The 20,754-nt window shown below is 31.5% G+C and overlaps 2 protein-coding genes across 5 annotated transcripts; one reads left to right on the plus strand and one right to left on the minus strand.

Annotated features, from left to right (window-relative positions):
* The first annotated feature begins 9,602 nt into the window (after positions 1 to 9,602).
* Positions 9,603 to 14,853, plus strand: LOC115974584 (leucine-rich repeat protein FLOR 1-like). 4 transcript variants are annotated; one of them, XR_004087979.1, is made up of 8 exons: positions 9,603 to 10,096; positions 10,739 to 11,003; positions 12,367 to 12,455; positions 12,563 to 12,706; positions 12,801 to 12,863; positions 14,315 to 14,351; positions 14,562 to 14,627; positions 14,816 to 14,853. XR_004087979.1 is itself a non-coding variant. In XM_031094996.1 (4 exons), the coding sequence occupies exons 1-4, from the start codon at positions 10,050 to 10,052 to the stop codon at positions 12,853 to 12,855; spliced, it is 318 nt and encodes a 105-aa protein (XP_030950856.1). In that variant the 5' UTR covers positions 9,603 to 10,049; the 3' UTR covers positions 12,856 to 13,090. The 4 variants fall into 4 exon arrangements, 1 of the variants encoding a protein (XP_030950856.1); XR_004087978.1 differs by having other exon boundaries at positions 12,384 to 12,455; XR_004087980.1 differs by lacking the exon at positions 12,367 to 12,455.
* A 2,619-nt stretch (positions 14,854 to 17,472) lies between these two features.
* On the minus strand, positions 17,473 to 20,754 carry LOC115975536 (probable indole-3-pyruvate monooxygenase YUCCA10). The gene is made up of 4 exons (XM_031096344.1): positions 20,146 to 20,754; positions 19,037 to 19,270; positions 18,342 to 18,464; positions 17,473 to 17,649 (listed from the first exon to the last, which is right to left on the minus strand). Exons 1-4 carry the CDS (start codon positions 20,752 to 20,754, stop codon positions 17,473 to 17,475), a joined length of 1,143 nt encoding a protein of 380 aa, XP_030952204.1.

Raw genomic sequence — 20,754 nt, forward strand, 5'->3', positions numbered from 1 at the left:
TATCATAGGTCTCTTTAAAAGTGGTCTAAGGTGAGGAGGTATTTCATGAGGGGTAAATAAAGGGGTGTTAGACTCATTTTCCTTTTTTATGGAGGTGGAAGGGGGTGTTATTCTATCTTCTATATCTTGTAGCTTTTGACCAATTGATTTTAGATATATATTAGTGTAATTATTCTGTTGAATTATGCTATCTAGGTTCTTATTATCATCACTTAGACTAGGTCTTTTAATAGGAGTAGTCAACACTTGAACTCCACTACTTTGATTCAATATAACTGACTCAAAGGGTGGATAAGTTTGGTACACTTTTTCATGATTTTTTGTCTTCGTCCATGATAATGTTTTCTCTTTTACACTTATCTTTTTGTTATAATAGTCCAAAAATTCAAAGAAATTAAAGTGTGTCTGCAAGTCTATAACCATTTCATAATATTTGGTTCTTAAATTATTCCTTTCTTGTTCGTTATATTCTTCAAAAAACTGGTTTTTTTTGTCAGTCTTTTCAAGTTTTAAGTAGTCATGTTTTAGTAATTCTTTATCTAAAACAAATTCCTTAAACAAAACATTAATTCATCTGTCATGATCTATGAATCCTAATTTGTCTGTTTGGGTAGGAGAATCAAGTTGAGGTTAGGGCTCATAAAGGGCTTGATGAACATTAGGTGTTGCTTGTGTGGTTTATGTCAGATAATAGGCTGTTTCTATTTGGGCTGGGGTTCTTTTGGTGTTTATAAGAGGAAGGCGTATGGCTGGAGGAAGATTCTGGGGAGGTAAAGGTCTGGAATCAGAGAAAGGTGTCCTAAAGGAGAAGGAGCTTCTAGGGGTAAACATCATAGGGGTCTTTTTGCTTGAAGAACGACTAGGTCTAATAAGGCTGTTAGTTAGTTTGTCATCATTATTGAAAGAAATAATAACTGTATCGTATGTCTTTTGAGCTATAAAGTTTGGTTCTGTATTTTCTACCTTTGGTGAGGGAGCAATGGCATCTAGTTGCCATCGCTCAGGAAGGTTTATGTCTTTCCATTGTATCTGTTGGGGTACATGAAGTCTACTATTTGGGGTTGAGTCTGGTTCTGTATTTTCTACCTTTGGGGGATGGTTCTACCATGGATTGAGGGTCTAGGGTGGTTTTCATAAGTTTATAATAAATTCTATAAATGATAGCTAAAGGTTCTGAGCCTTCTTTCATATAATAACCATCTATTTTTATATTCAAAGTTAAACCATCCATAATATTTTTGCCATATAGATTTAAAGCAAAATTAGGATAACAATTAAAGTATACTGGTCCATTATGTAAACTTGTTTCCATCATTCCTAGAAGTGAATCATTAACTCTTAAATGTTTGTCATCTCTTAAACAAAGTAAAACACTTGTATTTAAAGTTTCTCTTGTTAATGGTTTTACAGCTACTTGAACCAAAACAACATATAAAAAGGCATATTTTTCTCTATGTCAGTTAATTGAATCTATTGAAAATAACTGAATTATTTCATATTCATTAAATAAAGAGTAAGTTCTTTCAACAGTTTTTATAGTGAAGTCTGTCATGAAGGATAATTTAGAAAATGAAGTCTGTTAGTAGATTTTATCAGTTTTTTCTACTGGTATATTCCATTTATTCCATTCTAATAAATTCTTGTCTATATCTTTCATGCTATATTCCTCAAAATTAACTATTCTATCATTATCCATGTTCTTATCAGTGTGTGCCTGACCTAAGTGTGACCTAGCAACAGATGATGAGTGACTAAACATACTCATTCTACTTCTAAGCAATTAATAATTATTGGCGAAACTATTACTAACCACTAGTATCCTTGCTATCGGTACCACCTCCTTGAGAAACTCCATTGCAGGACCACCCAAATAATTAGCATAATAGACAAAAGAATAACTTAGTAAGTATTGACATATCTATAAACATGACAGATATTAAAAATAGTAAAAAAGATAGCCTAATAGAGACAATTAATGAAAGAAATGACATAAAGACACTAAAAACAACTCTGATAGATAGTAAAGAAGATAGTCACATAGTGCAAAAGAAGTTTGGAATAATAGAAGTAGAGAAAGAAAGAAGTCCTATAGAAATAATGCAAGAAGAAGATGACATAGAAAGACAAGAGAATAATAATAAGAAAGATGACATAGTAATGGAAAGAACAACACGTATAGAAGCTAAAGGAAAGAATCCTAGTGCTATAGAAATAATACAATAAAAGAACCTAGACGTAATTGATAAAGACAAAGAAAAAGGAATGATAAGAAAAGGCATAGTAAAAGGGATGTTGGAAAAAATTGAAAGACAAAATGATGTAAAGATAGAAGCTATACGTAAGAAGATAGATATAAAAGAAGAGGTAGAAAAAGCAAGGCAAATGAGTACTTTAGTAGAACTAGTCAACAAAGGATGGACAAATAATGGTCCTAGGAATAATGATAGTTTAAAAAAAAAAATTGATGAAAGACTAAAATCAATTGAAAGATTCATGATAAATACCCAAAATGATAGTTTGGTAGAATTAACTAAAAAGATAGAAATTTTAAACTCACCTTTAGATATAGACAGGAAAAGAGATATAACAGTTTTAAATACTACTAAGTCATTAGATAATGAGAAAACTGACAGACATATTAGAAATACTATTTGTCATAAATGTAAACAATGTGGACATACTAAGAGACAATGTGATAGACATAATAAAATTGTTAAACAAATCAGTAAATTAGAGTTTGAGAAAGATATAATAAATGAATTAATGGAAATGTTTGATGTTAAATAGAAAGAGATAGACCAAGTAACAAAAAAGGAAGAACTAAAATCAACCAACCCACTCAAAGTCAATAAAAGAAAAAGGAAATAAAAAGACATAATAATGAAATTGATAGACAGTCTACCTCATCACCTAAAAGATAAAAAAGGCTATTTACTAAAATTGAAAGATTCTATTGATATATCTATTGCTTGAATTAAGTGTAGGAAATATGGACACCATGTTACGAAATGTGGAAAAGGAGAAAAAGCTAAGAAAGAAAAAGATAAGAAAGAAAAGACAAAAATGAAACAAGATGGAACAAACATAAAACCAGTAACTCTACAAGACTAAATGACAGAAGCAAAAATAGTAAAACAAGAAATTAAAGAAGATAATTCCACAAACATAGGTGAACAAAATATTGCAGAAATAATAAATTTAAAAGAATTTTCTAATCCATAATAGATCCCCTCCCTTCATTAGAAAAAGATGTTTCAGATATTGAGAACAATAGACAAAATTTCTTGAGTTTAATTGATAGAGTAATTTTTCAAAAATGGCATACAAAAATCACTTTAGTAATTAATAAAGAGTTTTCTTTGACGAAAATTGCTTTAATAGATTCTGGAGCTGACATGAATTGCATACAAGAAGGATTAATATCTTTAAAATATTATGAAAGATTATTTGAAAGATTAACTCAGATACTTAATTATAAATTACCTAATGTTCACACATGTTTTGAAACTATTTTTAAAGACCTTTCTTCTAAAGTTATTTTAAGAAATCCCTTTATGGCTTTGCTTTACCCTCTTTTAATAACAAATGAAGGAATTAAAATTAATGTGCTAGTTTTTAGATTCACCTCATGCCTAATCCTGAAAGAAATTCGTTCCCTTAATAAAGTCATTATCCTAAAATATATTAATGAAGAAAGAATCTGTAGAACAACAGGATATTTGATAGAAAAATCAGTTGATGGCCAATTGACAGATAATGACATAAAGAAGTTTAAACAGGATATACAGACAAAGACTTGTTCTTATTCTCCCATTGCTTTTTTGCATAGGCACCAACATATAGTCCAAACATCTTGTGAGAAAGACTCTAATGGAAAACATACAAAAGATAGAACTATGCTTATAATTTCTTTTAGTCAATATGAAAGGACTGACAGTTTGACAGATGTACCAAACAAAATTATAATAAATGACAAACTTACACCCTTTATAGTATCCTCAAATACTCATATAACAAATGTTTTAATAAAAGAAGTCTTGACAAATACCCCTTTACTAATCATTAAAGAAAACATTAATTGTGGTAATTTCTTGGACAAAGACAGATTTAATTTCCTAACAGGAAGAGTTAATGATAAGTCCCTGATAGATTTTCCTATTATAGTGGTTGATAAGAGACTTTATGGAGAAGCCTTATTTCACATATTCTCGCAAAATGAGATATATAGTAAGACATATAAAATGGATAGAACTATGGCAGATTTTGTAAAGTTTTTGAATTCCAGTCACTTTGGCATTGACAGACTTCATCATGACTACTCTTATACCACTACTTAGCGAGAGAGCACAAAGAGAAAGAAGTTTGTTCTATTATATATGCTTTAAATTTTAAAAATGATTTTCTCATAATACGTTTTAAAGAAATTTTACAGAAAGACATTGGCAAAAGGGTTTTAAAAATAAATTTGAAAGAAACTTTGCAAGGGAATATTTATTTTCAAAATATTATTTCTAGACATAGTGACATAGCAACTAATCCTTTTACCAAAAGCCAAAAGCCAAAAGCCAAAAGCCAATTACAGACTAACATGAATAAAAGACCCTCCAAGGCAGAAATGAAAAGAAAGAGCAAGGCACTAGCGGTGCAACCCAAAGAAATTCGAAAGGCTTCAGCAAAGATTTCAGATAAGCATGAAGGTATCTCAATAGAAGCAATATCCCTTCAGGATACATTGCTAGCAAAGACAATGTATTCATGTGGTGAAAAAAGTGAAATTTTGCAAGAAGTGCTCCGCACTGATCTCACTTTTTAGGACGGAGAATTTACAGACCTTCCTTTTCATATTAAATTACTTCTTGATAATTTACAAGCAACCTTCACCCTCAGACAGAAACCCTTATTCCAAAAGACCCTTAAGGCTTTGGAATTATATCTTGTTAGCACCAGTGCATTCATTGAAGCACTTGGTAGTCAACTCCCTGGCAAGGAGGATAGAGATTCAAGCTCCACAAAGACAAAATCACAGTCTTTAAAAAGTTATCTTATGGGAAGAAGCTTTTCAAAGCTCCACCCTAAGATTCAGCCAAAAACAAGACTTGCCATTAGAACCTTACCCCCTAAAATCCAACAAAATATACTAACTTATAAAGCCATAACAAGTTCTTATGACAAATGGATGTATCTTTTTAAAATTTTAGTCTTTACAGCATTTATCAGGACAGACATGACAGACGACATATGGCTATCTCATAAAGCCATATGGTATGAAAGCTTTGGAGAAACAGAAAGAGTTTATGATGGACAACATCCCTATCCGGGATTACTTATCAACACAGAGACAGAGGATCCAGTGATTTGTGATCCTTTATGGTTATTTGAAACACCAGAAGCAGGGTTTATCAGCAAACTAATCCTAACTTCTAGAATTCAGATTAGTTTATTTTCTAAAGTCATCGAAGAAGCAGTTGCACAATTGGAGGATTTAATTATATGAACTTTACTATTTGGAGCACTCTCCCAGCATGGGACACTAGTTACTATATGGAAGCTTGACCAGCACACATTTTGGTTCTTATAAGTGATTTCAGTTATAGTCCTCACTACTACTGGTATACAGGGGAGACTTACCTATCACTTGATGACCCATATGCTTTGGCACAAGAATGGTCTAATTTCATGAGCAATAAGATTTATGAAGTATAGAAAGAGTTAGATCATGACTTCCATTTATAAGGCTACACCAACAGGATAGCTGTATATGGACCGAGACCTTTAACAAGAAGGCTCATTGGGAAAAGAAAGATTACTAGTGACCCTAGAATAATGACAAAGAATCGTGCTCCTACCTTTCTTCCTATTTCATACAGCATTCTATGTGGTAATTATGGAGTACTCCATGAGCATGAGCAGTATGTGGATATAGATTGATAGACAAACAGAAATGCTCTCCCGAACAGACAACTGCGATAGATCACTATTCACTTGCGACAAATCACTATTTACCAGCACACGTGAATAGCTTCCAGAAAAATCCAAGATAGTCCAGACAAATACAGACAGATGTCATAAGTCACTACTGTTTACTAGCATGCGGGAAAAGAGACCTAATAGATTCCCAGACAGACTACTACTCACCAATAGTAATTTCCATAATCTTTTACAAGTTTCCACTGACAGATTAACTTGAGTTAACTTTACTAACTCGGGTTACTTTTAAAGACTTACCATGGTTCATTTCATCTATAAAAGGACGGACTCTGAAGATAGAAGATAGGTTCAAATAATAGAGGTTCAATTCTCAGGTTCAAATTTTAGAGTTAAGGTCCAATTCCTTGAAAGAAGATAGCCCTCTCCCTCTCTTAGAAAGACTTTTGTAATCCTCCCTCTCTTGTAATCCTATAACCCTTCCTTCAGACAGGCATAGTCTTGTAACCTTTCAGTTTCAAAGACAAATTTTACTTTGTAATCTTGTAACTCTTCAGACAAAGTTTTATTTTCAAAGCTTGTATCAAAGATGGATTTTTTCAGTTTTAATCAAAGACAGAAGTTTTTATTCAAGTAAGATTTTACTAGTTTCTGTTTTCATATTCCATATTCCGTTTTAGCTTATTTTGAATATATCTGTTTTGCTGTTTTCTTTTTTATTATCTATTTTATCATTGTTTATGCTTCCATATTAAGCAGAAAGTTGTTTTAATTTTTCCTCTAAGAATGAGGACATAAAATTTTTCAAAATTTATTTCATAATAATTGATATGGTTGTGAGTTTCACATATTCCACATCATTTACGCTAATTCTATATTAATCAATCAGAAAAGGTTTGGTTACAAACTTGGTTGTAACTTGAGGCTATGACTCTCACTTAAAAAATTAACATGACTATATATTTTAAAATTCTAACAATTTGATTGCATGTTCTTTATGTTCTTAACATATATGTAAAATTTCATGTCAATTGGATTTTATTTACTATTTGATCTATAAACTTATTTTTTATGTATAATTTTAGATTACAAAAACTTAAAATTTAAACATTTGATTGATAACATATCTATTATTCTTTGATCTTTTGGAAATTTTGCAAACATGAAGGATATATAAAGTAAATGTAATTTATTGGTAGATATGTCAAAATTCACATACAATAAAAGGATATTGAGTGGAGTTATAGCATTGGATTATAACCAAATTTGTTGCCAAACTTTGTCCCAATCAAAATAGACTATATGTCTCATTAGAATTTTTTTTTTTTTTTTTTGTTCATAAAAAAAAGTCCCTAAACTTTTTTCTAGATAATTTCCTTTGTTATATATAAAATAAGGGATTTGAATTTTAAACATCTTTATTGAAAATAAAAAGTAATATTATAGAACTATAAGGCGCTTGGTTTAAATAATATCGTTAGTACACATTGTTTTTTCTCTTTGCAATTATTAGTCATTGCTTACTATTTTCATAGCACATGCATGATGCATTTAGGATACGTATACATTAGGATTTTGCTAAATTAAATAGTTAATATTAATAGATTAAAATAGGGAAACTGAGGAATCATGCCATAATTCTCTAGAAGAACATTTCCAACTACCCCCATCCTAAGCAAGTAAAAAAAAAAAAAATGATTTTGTTTTTAAACAATATTATATGACTTAAAATTTCGTTGAATCTCAACTTTATAGATTTATATGTAAAAACGTACAATATTGTACAAAATTAATGTATCAATTATAAAATATGAGACAAAAGAATAATTAACAAATTTTTATGTTACTTTTGAGATGTTAATCATATTTATTGTCACGTTAATTTAACATATTTTCTATAATTATATAGCATATAATAATAGAGAAGTCACCAATTATACCCTTTAGGTTTTTGTATTTGTATTTTTTTTTTTTTTTTTGGATGAAAGGTTTTTGTATTTGTGTATGCCTATACTTTTCTTTATTTAATTTTTTATAATTCAATAATTATTACAACAGGGGAAAAAGGTTTCAATCCTAGTTCTTTCTTGTAAAGAAGAACACATAAGGTTGATGAACTGCAAAATCCTTGATTGTGTGCCTAGACTTGAGAGAGGGAGAGAATGGTCATCAATCAATGGTAATAATCTTTTTTTTTGATAAGTAACATAAGAATATTATTGATAATAGAAAAAGTGCCAAACTGAGTACATTAGGGATGTACTATGGGGCCATAAATTAGGAAAGAAAAAGTACAACGATCAAGAAAAATAGGAAATGAAGAACAAGAAAAATGAGAGAAGACCGCACTCCATTCAAAGAGAGTGTGCAAGAAAGAAGACTTAGGCTGTGTTTGGTTCGTGTAAAAGCATTTCCGGAAAGGAAAATGTTTTCATGTGTTTGGTTGCATTTCAAAAAATTTTCCAAAAAATATTTTCTGGTGTTTGGAAAAGAAGAAGGAAAAGACAAACCCAGAAAAACGCGAACAAAACCCAGAAAAAAAATCATCAACGATCGACGCTCGACTGGGTTCGACGACGTGATGCTTTGCGAGATCTTGAGCGACGCTGATCTTGCGAAGCGTCGATCGCGATCGACGGCGCGGACTGGAGATAGACTGGTGCGTGTGATCAGTGCGGACTGGAGCTCGGAGTTCGCCGGCAATCGTCGGACTGGATTGGAGCTCGCCTTCCTCTCGCGCGCTCGCTCTCTCTCTCTTTGGAATTCATTTGAAGTGAAAATAGGAATGGAAATTCATTTCCGTAGTCAAAGCCTTTTTTTTTTGGTCAACGGAAATCAATTTCCGAAAAATTCTATTCTCCGGACCAACCAAACACTCGCATTTCCGGAAAAGCATTTCTGGAAGTGATTTTCACCCAAAACAAACACACCCTTAATCTCTAACAAGGAACGTTCACAACCTTCAAAGATTCTAGCATTCCTTTCACGCCCAATGCACCAAATCAAACAATGAGGCGCTAATTTCCAAACATCAATGTGATGATGTCACGCGAACTTTCCTTGTCAGGCCTCAAACAACTCAACACTACAACAAAATGTATTTTTAGTGACGAAAATTAGTGAGGAAATATTTTTCGTCGCTAAAAATACAGCTTTAGTGACGAAATATGAATTTCGTCACTAATAATGAAAAAAATTATAACATTTAGTGACGAAAAATAAATTTCGTCACTATTGTGATTTGAAAAATGGGCGCCAGTGGAGGGAAACTTTGGCGCGAGTTTAATTAATCTATAGTGACGAAATATTTCGTTGCTAAAAGTTGAAATTTTTAGTGACGAAATATTTCATCACTATAGGTATTACTATGGATAGTATTAGTGACGAAAATCCTTTCGTCACTATAAGGAAGAATTAGTGACGAAAAATATTTATTACTAAAAATAATAATAGTTTTGCACTTATATATTTTTAGTGACGAAATTACAATTCGTCACTAAAAATATGATTTAGTGACGAAATATGAATTTCGTCTCTAAAAATTTTAACAAAGCCCGGTCTTTAGTGACGAAACCGGAATTCGTCACTAAAGACTTAAAAGCCTAATTTCAATACCCAGCCCACCCAAAAAAAACCAAGAGCCACAAATATTTCAATACGCCATTTCGGTCAAAAAAAAAAAAACATAGAGCCAACCAAAAAAACCCAAACCACCGTCTCCGTTGAGCTCCCACCGTCGCCGATTAAGCTCAGCCGTCGCCGATGAAGCTCAAACCGTCGCCGATGAAGCTCCGTTAAGAGCCAACCGTCGCCAATTAAGCTCAACGGCGACGCTTCAGCTCGCCGTTGCAAATAAACACTCCGATACCCACTCCAAATCGCACCGGTGACCCTTCGACTTCCCAGTGACCCTTCGCCTTCCCGGCGACCTTTCCGGCAACCCTTCGCCTTCACGGCACTCTCTCACTTCTTCTTCGTCCTTTAAAATTGAAACAGCTGAAAGAAAGAAGACGACGATGCCTCGCAGCTGACTGCGAACACGTCTGCCGCGTTGGATTCGGAAGATGAAGATGACAATGCCGAGCAGAGACTGATTCGCACTGGTCCACGCATCGACTCCTTCGATGTCGAGGCCCTCGAGGTCCCTGGCGCAGTCAGAAATGAATATGAGGTACTGAATTCTTATTCCTTTTTGGAACTATTGTGAATCACTGTGTGTGTGTTTGATTTTAAGTGTTTTTGTCATAGTTACTGTTTGGTTCATGAGAAATTTCTGATGAGATAAGTAAAGTTTGATTTTACTTTACTAGAACTTAGTGTGTGTTGAACTCAATTTAAATGGAGTTTGGTATGTCTTAGCGATTTGCAAACGTGATTCTGTGATTTGTATGAATCTTTCTTAGCGTTATATGCACTTTAAGGTGGGACTGATATTTGGGATTTTAAGATTTGTCTAAATTATTACTCTATGGAAGAATAATGAGAAATAGCTAAGGAATTGGTACCACCTTATTTTCAATTCTTCATTTTTTTTTTTGTTGAAGATCATTATATGGGACTTGGATCGGGGCTTTTTGGTAACAGTTCAGAGGAATAAAATAATCCCATTATTACAATTTCTTATACTCTATACTTCTCCTCTCTTGATGATTAATTAATTTTTTTAGTTGGAAGAAAATTTATATTTTTATTAGTGCAAACTTGCTTTGATCTTGTACTTTAGTGAAGGAGGAAAGGATTGATTATATAGCAGTTGATTTTTTTTTAAAAAGGGCCAGTACTTATCGTCTTGGTTATGTAAATATAATTGCAGGACTTTAGTATGGGAAGAAGAATTTCACTTGCTTTCCAGACCCTTGGGGTTGTCTTTGGTGATGTTGGAACAAGTCCATTATATACCTTCAGTGTGATGTTTAGCAAGGCACCTATTAATGGAAAAGAAGATGTTATTGGAGCATTATCACTAGTCCTATACACCTTAATCTTGATCCCTCTGGTCAAGTACGTCCTGGTTGTCCTTTGGGCTAATGACGATGGTGAAGAGTCTTCAGTAGCATTTCAAAAGTATGGGGAAAATGGTATGCCTTCAATCACACGACTGGTTTTTTTTTTTATTTTTTTTTATTTTTATAAAGCAAGCCATCTTCACTTATTTTGCTGAAAAGTCATCTTTCGCCTGGTCACGATGGGTCATGGGTCACATTTTGGTGGTGGATCGGATTTGGTGGTAGCTGAAATTTTGTGATGGCTGGCTTTTGTGTTTGTGATGGTAGTTGTTTTGTGATTTGGAGGAGGAAGGTTGAAGGTGGTGGCTAGGTTGTGGTTTTGTTTTTTTTAGTTGTGGGTGGGTATGGTTTGTGGTGGTGGTGGTGGTGGCTAATGGTGGGTTGATTTTGGGTTGGGGTTTACGGTGGTGGCAGGTGGGTGGGTGAGTGGGTTTTTGTGATTGGGAGTGGTTTGAAGCTATCGACGGAAGAGATTGAGATGGGTTTGATTAAGCCAAGGCAGTATTTTGTACATCATACTCTTTGTTCCTTTTTCTTTTTGTGGGTAGTGTAGTTTGCACTGTGGTCAGAATTAGTTCCATTTTGCATAGATCAAGAAAGCTTCAGTTTTGTTGTACCGTTGAATTGGTCGGTATTGTTTCTAATTGAGCTTTGACTTTTTAAAAAAAATAAAAATAAAAAATCTAAAAGAGGGTGGTAATATTGGAAAAAGTAAAATACAATTGCTTTAATGAGGATATGCATTAAAATCAAAATATCAACCAAAAAAAAAAAGTTTCCAGTACAGCATATATGGTGCAAATCGAAAGCTGTTTTAGCAAGTATTGCAGTTTTGGAGAAATTTCATCTTCCAACTCTTCTTTTTGTGGTAAAAGCTCCACGTTAGCACTTCCATTGTTTTATAGGGTCTTTGCTAGGAAGTAGGAACTGTCTTGTCTTGCAAAGTTATACCAGTAGAGCAGTAATTTGAAAAACAGAAGGATTATACACTTACACTAGCAGTTAAAGGGTTCTTTGTGTTTGATTGAATGAATGCAATCGTCTTTTCTTGGAAATTGTTTTTACTGCTAGAGTTGATTTCTAGTTTGCTTGATGTATGTATGTTACAATTTTAGTTATTTCAAGTAAAAACAGCTAGATTCTAACTTCTTCAATCAATTTTTATTTAAAGAGACTTTGTGATTTAGAAATCTATGGTTAGGGTGGAATAGGATCCTCTCCATTTCAAGCTGGTTAAGATTTAATTGTACAAGTTAAATACTTTTAACTCTAAATATCCTGTTTAATACCATGGATACTGCAATATATCATTCAATACACAAACCCATGGCTTAATTAATGGACATATAGTTAAATAGTAATGCTGTCATGACATATGGTACTTAAAGCATGTTAGTTTTCTGGTTGTGTCCTCTAATCATATTTTAAAGGTTAGATGTATAAGATGTGCAGGAACTTGAAAGATCTTTATCTTGGAGGAACATTGCCAACTGATCTTACAAAGCTAGTTCACATAAAGTCTATGTAAGCATTTATATGTTCATTACCTAGTTGTGTAATAATTTCTAGACTGTGCTGTTTATGATTTTATGTTCTTATGTGTATTATTATCATTTTACATTTCCCTGCAGTGTTTTGCGCAATAATTCTTTTACCGGAATTATTCCTGAAGGAATTGGTGAGCTAAAAGAGTTGGAGGTGTTAGATTTGGGATACAATAATTTCACTGGACCAGTCCCAGCTGAACTTGGCAGTAATCTTTCACTGACAATCCTGTAGGTTTTATACTGTTCAATTTTCATTAACTTCATCTTTTCTCTTGTTCTCCTCCTATGCATATGCTAAATCTTTTTACTGCCTACTTTGCAGCCTAGTGGACTATAACAAGCTTCTTGGTAGCTTATCTATTGAGATTCAATTTTAATCTTCAAGGTTTGTTGATGCTTTTACAGCCTTATACTTTTAAATCCTCATAGAATTTCGACTTTTTATGACCATTTGGCTCTCTGGGTCTTCTTTAAAATGTGCTAGTTTTGTTGGGTTTTGATGGATTTGCACTTGTACAGTTATCAAACAATAGGATTTGCATTTTCTGGATTGTTATCAAAGTATATGATGCTTGCCTTTAAATCTGAATTATGATGTTTCTTTATGTTTAACAGATTTTTTTTTTAATAGTTTTGATTGCTTTGTTTTATTTTATTGAGTTTACCATTGGTTTGAGCTTTAGGAGGACAAAAGTTTTGTAGGAGTAGGGAGTATTTTAAGTGAATAATGCCCTTATTAGGTTGAGTTTTATCGATTTTGGCAGTGGTTTAAATCTTGACTTGGCCCCTAAAGAAGATGGAAGCTATAATGATATAAGGAGTCTGTTATTGTTTGGCATATTTTGTTGTTGCCATTAGAAAATAATTGGAATGTTGTGTATTTTGAGATGTATTCCTTCTGTAAAGACAAAACGCATTTGTATTTTATGATGTTTTCTGAGTAAATTTTTTTCTTAAAAAAAAAATCCAAATACTTAATTGTTTTAACCAATAAAACACAGTAAATCTTAATGTATTGCATTTAAAGAATTATATCTAAATTTTATCCATAATTTATATATAATATTACATTATATTGGTTAGTGGCTGTATGAGGGTAAAGTGAGTCATTACCTCCCATTAAAAAAAAAAAAAAGTGAGTTATTACCGAATGTAGTTGGTGTGTTATTATTATTATGGACAAACAAATTAGTGTTGTGAACCTTTACATAAAAAGAGGAATATAAAACAACACAACTTTATTACAAAGAGAGAGAAAAAACAGAGAACGAATGAAAGTTTTTACCGTGAGTTTGAAGTTTTGAAAGCTTCTAGAAAATGTGTTATAGCTTATAGGTAGAAGGAAGATGAGAGGATGTGGCCTTATATATATAGTAGTGTACAATAAATACAAGTAATGCTGTTTTGGGCAGATGGTGGATATTTTGAAAAGTACAAAAATATCCCCATTGGCCCAATAAAAATTGATGTAATAGTTTAATTTTAATGGCCCTTTTGATCAGGCCCTAAAGTGAAATAAAATAACAGTTCAAAAAAAAAAAGTGAAATAAAAAAAATAAAAAAGGGAAAAAAAAGAAGAGAGTATTTGAATGGATTTAATGCTGCTGGGCCCAAAAATGCCGTGCTTTATGGATTGAAATTCAATAATTATGGGCTTAAATTCTTTTTTTTTTTTGTTTTTTTTTTTTTTGGGCCTCTTGGGTCAGATATGAAAACATTGTCTTTAAAAAAAACAATTATTTATTGTGTGTACACACTACAAATAGTAAGTGAATAAGTCAGTACTAGGTAGGCAGTGATTGTTCATGGTTTCTAACACATCAGATGTTTTGACAGGTTTCCAAGAGTGGCCCTCTTTTCATATCTTCAAAAGGTCGGTAGAGAAATATTTTTTTTTTTGCTTTTTCTTTCATTAATTTTATTTGTTTAGGTTCTCCAGCATATATATTTGTTGTGATTGTTATCACATATATTTGTTGAAATTTCTAACACTTTTGACAAGTCTTGACTTTGACTCCCATTACTCACATGTATCACTATTTGCAAGATTGAAGTACTTATAAATTTAACTTTTCTTTTGCAGGCTAATACACATTGTTTGCAATAACTTTGGATTTTTTCTGAAAGTTGTAAGCTTAGCTTGAGGAAAGTAAGTAAATTTTAGTTAAAAGCTTATAAAACTCTATACTGGATTTTTGGTTAGTACTTTATTTTAGCAATTGACCCACACTACATGGTGTGACATACTCTTAATGCATTGTTAGAAATATTACTTATAACATAATTAATGTTTTTACTTTACGATTTTAATGTAGTATTGTTTTTATATTTGTGCAGATTTTTTATTGGTGGCTTTTAGGAGATTTACTTTTGGCATTACTTGAAGACATATGAGGACATTTTCCGTTAGTTCTAATTATATTATGCTACACTTTTTGTATTGTTATAAAACATCTTGAGTTATTGTATATGTTGCAAACAATTATTGTATGGAAGGAGTTTGAATTTGATACTTGTTTTATTTTTTACTTGTGGAATGTATGGATCTTTTTTTTATAAATGTGTTGTTGAAATAAATATATTATTCAAATGTGAGGTTTTAATAATGTAATAACAGGTTACAGGTTAATATCAAAGCCATGAAAAAAATAAAAACATAAAATAAGTTTTAGTGACGAATTTTTTCGTCACAAATATAGCAACAAAAAATTGTTTTAGTGACGAAAATTTCGTCACTAAATATAGCAAAAATTTGTAAGAAATGGTTTTAGTGACGAAAATTTTCGTCACTATATGTGCTTGGATTTTCTTAAAAATAGTTTTAGTGACGAATTTTTTCGTCACTATATGTACCCGAACATAGTTTTAGTGACGAAATTATTCGTCACTAAATATGATTTAGTAAACTAAAGTGTTTTTAGTGACGAAATGTTTTTGTCACTGAATAATGTTTTTAGTGAGGAAAACATTTAGTGACGAAATGTTTTCGTCACTAAAAGTTTTTAAAAAAAAAATCAAATCGGACTTTTAGTGACGAAGTTTTTCGTCACAAGGACTTTTAGTGACGGGGCTACAGTGACGAAATGGGTTTCGTCACTGAAAATACATTTTGTTGTAGTGCAAGAACCGTATGAGGCATAACCCATTAATTACTAAACAAGCAGAAAACCAAGGACCACAACTCCCAAGCTATGGAGCAATGAAGTAGAAGATGATCCACCGACTCTCCACTACTCTTACACATATAGCACTAGTCAAGCACTATCACACTTTTTTTTTTTTTTTAGAAAAGAAAAATAATCTAAATCAATTGGCCAACTGGTGGATGGTATTATTAGTACGACCTACCACCTTCATCATTATCATATGGCAATAGTGGTATTGAAATTCTATTTAACAACTAAACAACTACAAATTAAACACCTAACATGGAATCACGTCTCTCGCTTGCCTCCAAGTCCAACCCCAAAGATTAATATATGTCTTTTAATACAGGGAAATGGTTAACAATTCATTTTAGAAAAGTTTTGATGCCATTTTTATGAGAAATGGAAAAAACTGTCAAAACATTAACTATTTTTTTTTTTTTTTTTTCATAAAAACTTTCTTTAAATGAATTTTTAACTATTATCCTAAGACATCCGTTAACATTTCCCTTTAATATATACTATGTTTTCCAATTTTGAAGTAAATGTTTTGCCACAGTTTGAGTTTATTTAGTTTAGCAACCAAAAAAGGAGAGTGATAGGTGAAACACCAACCACCAAAATTATCCATGTTTTCTGCCTATGAAATATCTGGAAGTATAAGCCATTACAGAAGATTTGCTCGGTAAGATGGCCATATGATATGACCAACGTTTTATATCCTTAATTAATATCCTAAATATTTATTTATTTATTTATTTTATAATCTGCAAACTTCATTAAATTAAGAAAAGTGTTACGTCCACAACATTTTTACAAGAAATTATAGGTAGTTAGTTGTTATTGGTTCAAATTTAAACCTAACACTAAGATTATTTTTTTCTCCAACAATAACAACCAGTAACAACTTATCACTTAGAATTTGTTGTAAAAATATTATGAAAATATTATGGACATATTGTTCCTCTCAAATCAAATAGAGGCAACTACAATAATGCAATCAGTTTTGCAAGCATCCAGGATGGCTTTAGGAACTTCATGTTTATTACAACAAAAATGGCTTTTAAGCCTAACAGAAAGCTTGGCAGTAGCGTGGGCTGCAGAATTTAGCTTTCTCATGACCCAATTAATATGCTGAACATCTATGTTTAAAATCGAGTCATTTTTCTTTTCCCTGTAGGCATATACTTTAATCTATGCCATCCTCGTTTATATTTCAGATGGAAAGGTAGTGATGAAGTACATATTGGGTCACTGGGCTTTTCAGCAACATTTGATTGGACCCTGTTTCAATTGAAGATAATTTATCACATTGACTTCCATCTCTTAATGTTTGCTTTGGTATATATCCATACAAATCCATCTTGCAAGAAAAAATATGAGACACAATAATATTCATCCATATTGTGCCATTTTATATATAACATATTAGCATCTGCATGGCCAAATTACCAAACATCAAACTATTCATTTTTTTTTTTTTCAATGGGTGAATATTACATTCAAATTTCAAAGTCTTCAATGGAAACGTTAATGACTATGTGAACCACCAACAAAAGGATAATAGTGATAATATATAGTTACAACAAGGATGAAAGAGAATTCGAAGCTTGATTCATTAAAAGCCAAAAAATCACAAGTGATGCCTTAATTAATTAAGTAATCAAGGACATTAATCACCATTGGATAATTTTTTTTTTTCTGTTACATAGGGTTATTATTATTATAGTGGATCCATCAAACAAAACAAAAAGGGGATCTTTATTATAGTGCTTCCATGTAGGCTAGCTACTGAGAGAACCATACTAGCTTCTGGAATATGGTCGGGACGAAAGGCATTGAGAAACTTTATTTTTGGCCAGTTATAACCTTGTTGATGTCATTGGCTATGGCCTCGGCATCCATTGATACTCCAAAGAGTCCTCTCCTTGACAATCCAGCACAATATAGGCCCTTCTCTCCTTTCCAGTGGTTTGGCATTCTATTCTTTGGCATTCCATCACCATTAAGAGCATACTTATAGTCCTGCAAAAGATAATATTACACATTACTACAGGACCAAGTGCCCTTTTATAACACATTACTTAGTGCCCATCCTTCCCATTTTGATTTTGTTATACCTATTTAAGAAACCCAACTTTCTAAAAGGAAATTATCTATGTTGTTTTTTGATACTTGAATTTAGATTTGAGTTTGAATTTTAAAGTGATGGATTTAAAATTCTTTAATTCCAAATTCATAAATATTTAAGCATGTTGGATTTATAAAATTTTATAGGTTTAGAAGTTATTTCAAATTCAAAGATTTTACGATTTAAAGTCTTTGGTAAATTTGTCAAATTCAAATTCTTGACTATTTGTAAACTATTCAAACAAGATATTTGGATTTTAATATATTATCCAATCCAAATCTGTGTGCCTAAATCTATCATCCAAACACGACATTATGCATTGTTTTTTTTTATATAAAAATTGCAAGTTTCTAAAACTATTTTAATTATAACTTCTTCTTTTTTTGAGAGAATTTTAATTTTAACTTTAGTGTAAGAAGAATGTTGTCTTTTTAAATATATAAAGTGAAGGGTATGTTACGAACTTTATTTATTAACTTTTCAAAGATCTTCATTTTGGGACTTCCTAAAATGGAATAAATATTGCTCAACAATATGGGACAATAGGAGACAGGGAATATCATAATAATAATAATAATAAAAAAACCTTTAGCCATTTATTTGCTGCGCTCTTATAGCCAGTGGCCAAAACAATGGCATCGAAATTCTTTTCTGTGCCATTTTTGAACTTCACATTATTCTTTTCAATGTTCAAAATCTCCGAGACAACCTGCAGTAAACAAAGCAAGGAAATTTTCATATTAGATATCATGTGAACTATGTCTTGTAATCTGGAGAAAACTCAGGCACTTAATTTCTTGATTAAATAAAAATAGTAGTGACAAATTTCATTTATTTATTTTGCTTGTGAACGTGTTCCGCAAATGTTAAAAAGGAGTCAGGAAAAAAAAAAAAACATTTCTGATTCTTATATTTTTATTTTTTCAGAATAAACTTCTTTTTTTCTTTTTCTTTTTTTTGAGAAGAAAACCTGATTTTTAACTTGGTTATTAAGTTTTCACAATTTCTATTTTAGTGTTTATATTTTTTAAGTTACTATTATTTTGATCCCTAACATATTCTCATATTTAGAAAATTTTATTTTTAAAATAGCAGTGCAATTCATTAGCCACATATGAATTATTATTCATAAGTAAAATAAGGGTCAAGACCAAAATGATAGCAAGTTTAATAATATAATGACAAAAACAAAATATATAAAAAATATTGTCAAAATATATATAGGAACAAAAAATGTGTTTTGCCTTAATTTAAAACATAATTTTAATTATGAGAAGTTACCTCTATCTCTCCATTTTGAATCTTTCCTATGGTTCCAACATCGATAACCGGAGATCTTCCTGTTACATTTTTATGAGCAAATGGACCTCTCGGTGGTCTATAAATCCCATACTTAGTCAAATCACCATATTTGAGTCTTGCAAGCATTGTGATTAGAGTATCCACCATGTAAACTGGGAGATAATTCAACAAAGACATTCCCCGATGCACCAATTCTTTGGTCAACACATGAAACTACAATCAAACACATTAGTATATAGTGAGTTAACTATTAAAAAACTATTATAGGAAGAAGTATATATGGCTTTAAACATGTTTGGAACTGTATTGCCCCAACCTAGATTTGGCGATTAAATTAGATATCATTTATATGTAATTTTAGTTACATGATTTTTAAAAATAATTTATGTGAATTGTTTAAATAATACACATAAATAGTTTTATAAACTATTACACAATAGATTAGAAAATATAATTCCAAACATATTTGGAACTAAACATTTTTTAAAATTATACATATTAGATTTTTATGATGCCAACCGAATCCAATTCTACGAATTCCATGTGCCAAGAGTTGAGAAAAAAATAATGGATTGTTGTTGTTGTTATTATTATTATTATTATTATTATAATTATTATCAGATTCAAGTATATATATAAAATTAATAAGTAAATATTATCAGGTTCAAGTTTATTTCAAAAGTTTTTTTTTTAATAAATAATGTTTTTATAAAAAATATTTACTTATATATTTCTAGGATGTCTCCTCAATATTATTTGGTTCAATGAGCTATTATGGTTTAAGAGTAATTAGAGGTCTCATAGAAAAAGAATAGTTAGAGGAAAAATGAAGTACATTAATAATTTATAAACTTTTCTATTTTTTATGAAATACATTAAATATATTATAAATTCTTATACGAATATGTACCATTTTTTTGTATTTTACCAATCACAACTTGTCTATGTGTTTATTTATTTATTTTTATTTTAAATTTTGGTTATTTTATAAGGAAAGTAAAACAAATATATAACAAGTTATGACTGGTGGAGAGAGAGAGAACATACATGCATGTTAATACGTACACAATAAGAAGAGAGAATCTTACTGGACTTCTAATAACAATTGAAGTGCGAGCTCCATGCTCTTTAAGGTCATAGGCAATCTCCATTCCAGAGTTACCACATCCAATTACCAAAACATCCTTAGATTTATATCTTGAACCTGATTTGAAATGGTTGGAATGGACAATCTCACCTGGAAAACTTGACAACCCTTTAATATCAGGAATATAACCCTCATTATTCTCACCACTAGCAACCACTAAGAACTCAGCATGGTAAACTTCCACATTTCCTTCTAATTTGTTCTTAGCTTCAATTCTCCATTTCTTTCCAGCTTCAACCAAAGAAGCCGATTCGACAGTCCGATGATAGAGAGGGTTTATATTAAATTGTGAGACATAATCATCCACATATTTAAGAAAAAAATCTTTGGGCATGAAGGTAGGTGCATCAGGAGGGAGAGGCTTATGTGGCAAGAAACAAAATTCTTTTGCTAAATGGAGACCTAATCGATCATAGGTTCTTTTCTTCCAAAGAGAAGCATAACAATCTTCTCTTTCAAGGATCAAATGCGGGATCGAGTGGCGAGTTAAGCATGCTGAAGTTGCAAGACCAGAAGGCCCAGCTCCTACGATCAACACTTTTGTTTCCAT

Source organism: Quercus lobata, chromosome 2, assembly GCF_001633185.2.
Source record: "Quercus lobata isolate SW786 chromosome 2, ValleyOak3.0 Primary Assembly, whole genome shotgun sequence".
NCBI classification, from domain to species: domain Eukaryota; kingdom Viridiplantae; phylum Streptophyta; class Magnoliopsida; order Fagales; family Fagaceae; genus Quercus; species Quercus lobata.

What these genes read in the sequence shown, in the direction of transcription:
- LOC115975536 (XM_031096344.1), bottom strand. Translation starts at nt 20,754, where the DNA reads ATGGAAACAAAAGTGTTGATCGTAGGAGCTGGGCCTTCTGGTCTTGCA. An exon ending in TTCAAAATGGAGAGATAGAG is followed by an intron (nt 18,465 to 19,036) that starts GTAACTTCTCAT and finishes TGTTTACTGCAG; the next exon opens with GTTGTCTCGGAGATTTTGAA. An exon ending in CAGCAAATAAATGGCTAAAG is followed by an intron (nt 17,650 to 18,341) that starts GTTTTTTTATTA and finishes TATCTTTTGCAG; the next exon opens with GACTATAAGTATGCTCTTAA.
- LOC115974584 (XM_031094996.1), top strand. Translation starts at nt 10,050, where the DNA reads ATGTCGAGGCCCTCGAGGTCCCTGGCGCAGTCAGAAATGAATATGAG. An exon ending in CAGTCAGAAATGAATATGAG is followed by an intron (nt 10,097 to 12,383) that starts GTACTGAATTCT and finishes TAAGATGTGCAG; the next exon opens with GAACTTGAAAGATCTTTATC. An exon ending in CTAGTTCACATAAAGTCTAT is followed by an intron (nt 12,456 to 12,562) that starts GTAAGCATTTAT and finishes ATTTCCCTGCAG; the next exon opens with TGTTTTGCGCAATAATTCTT.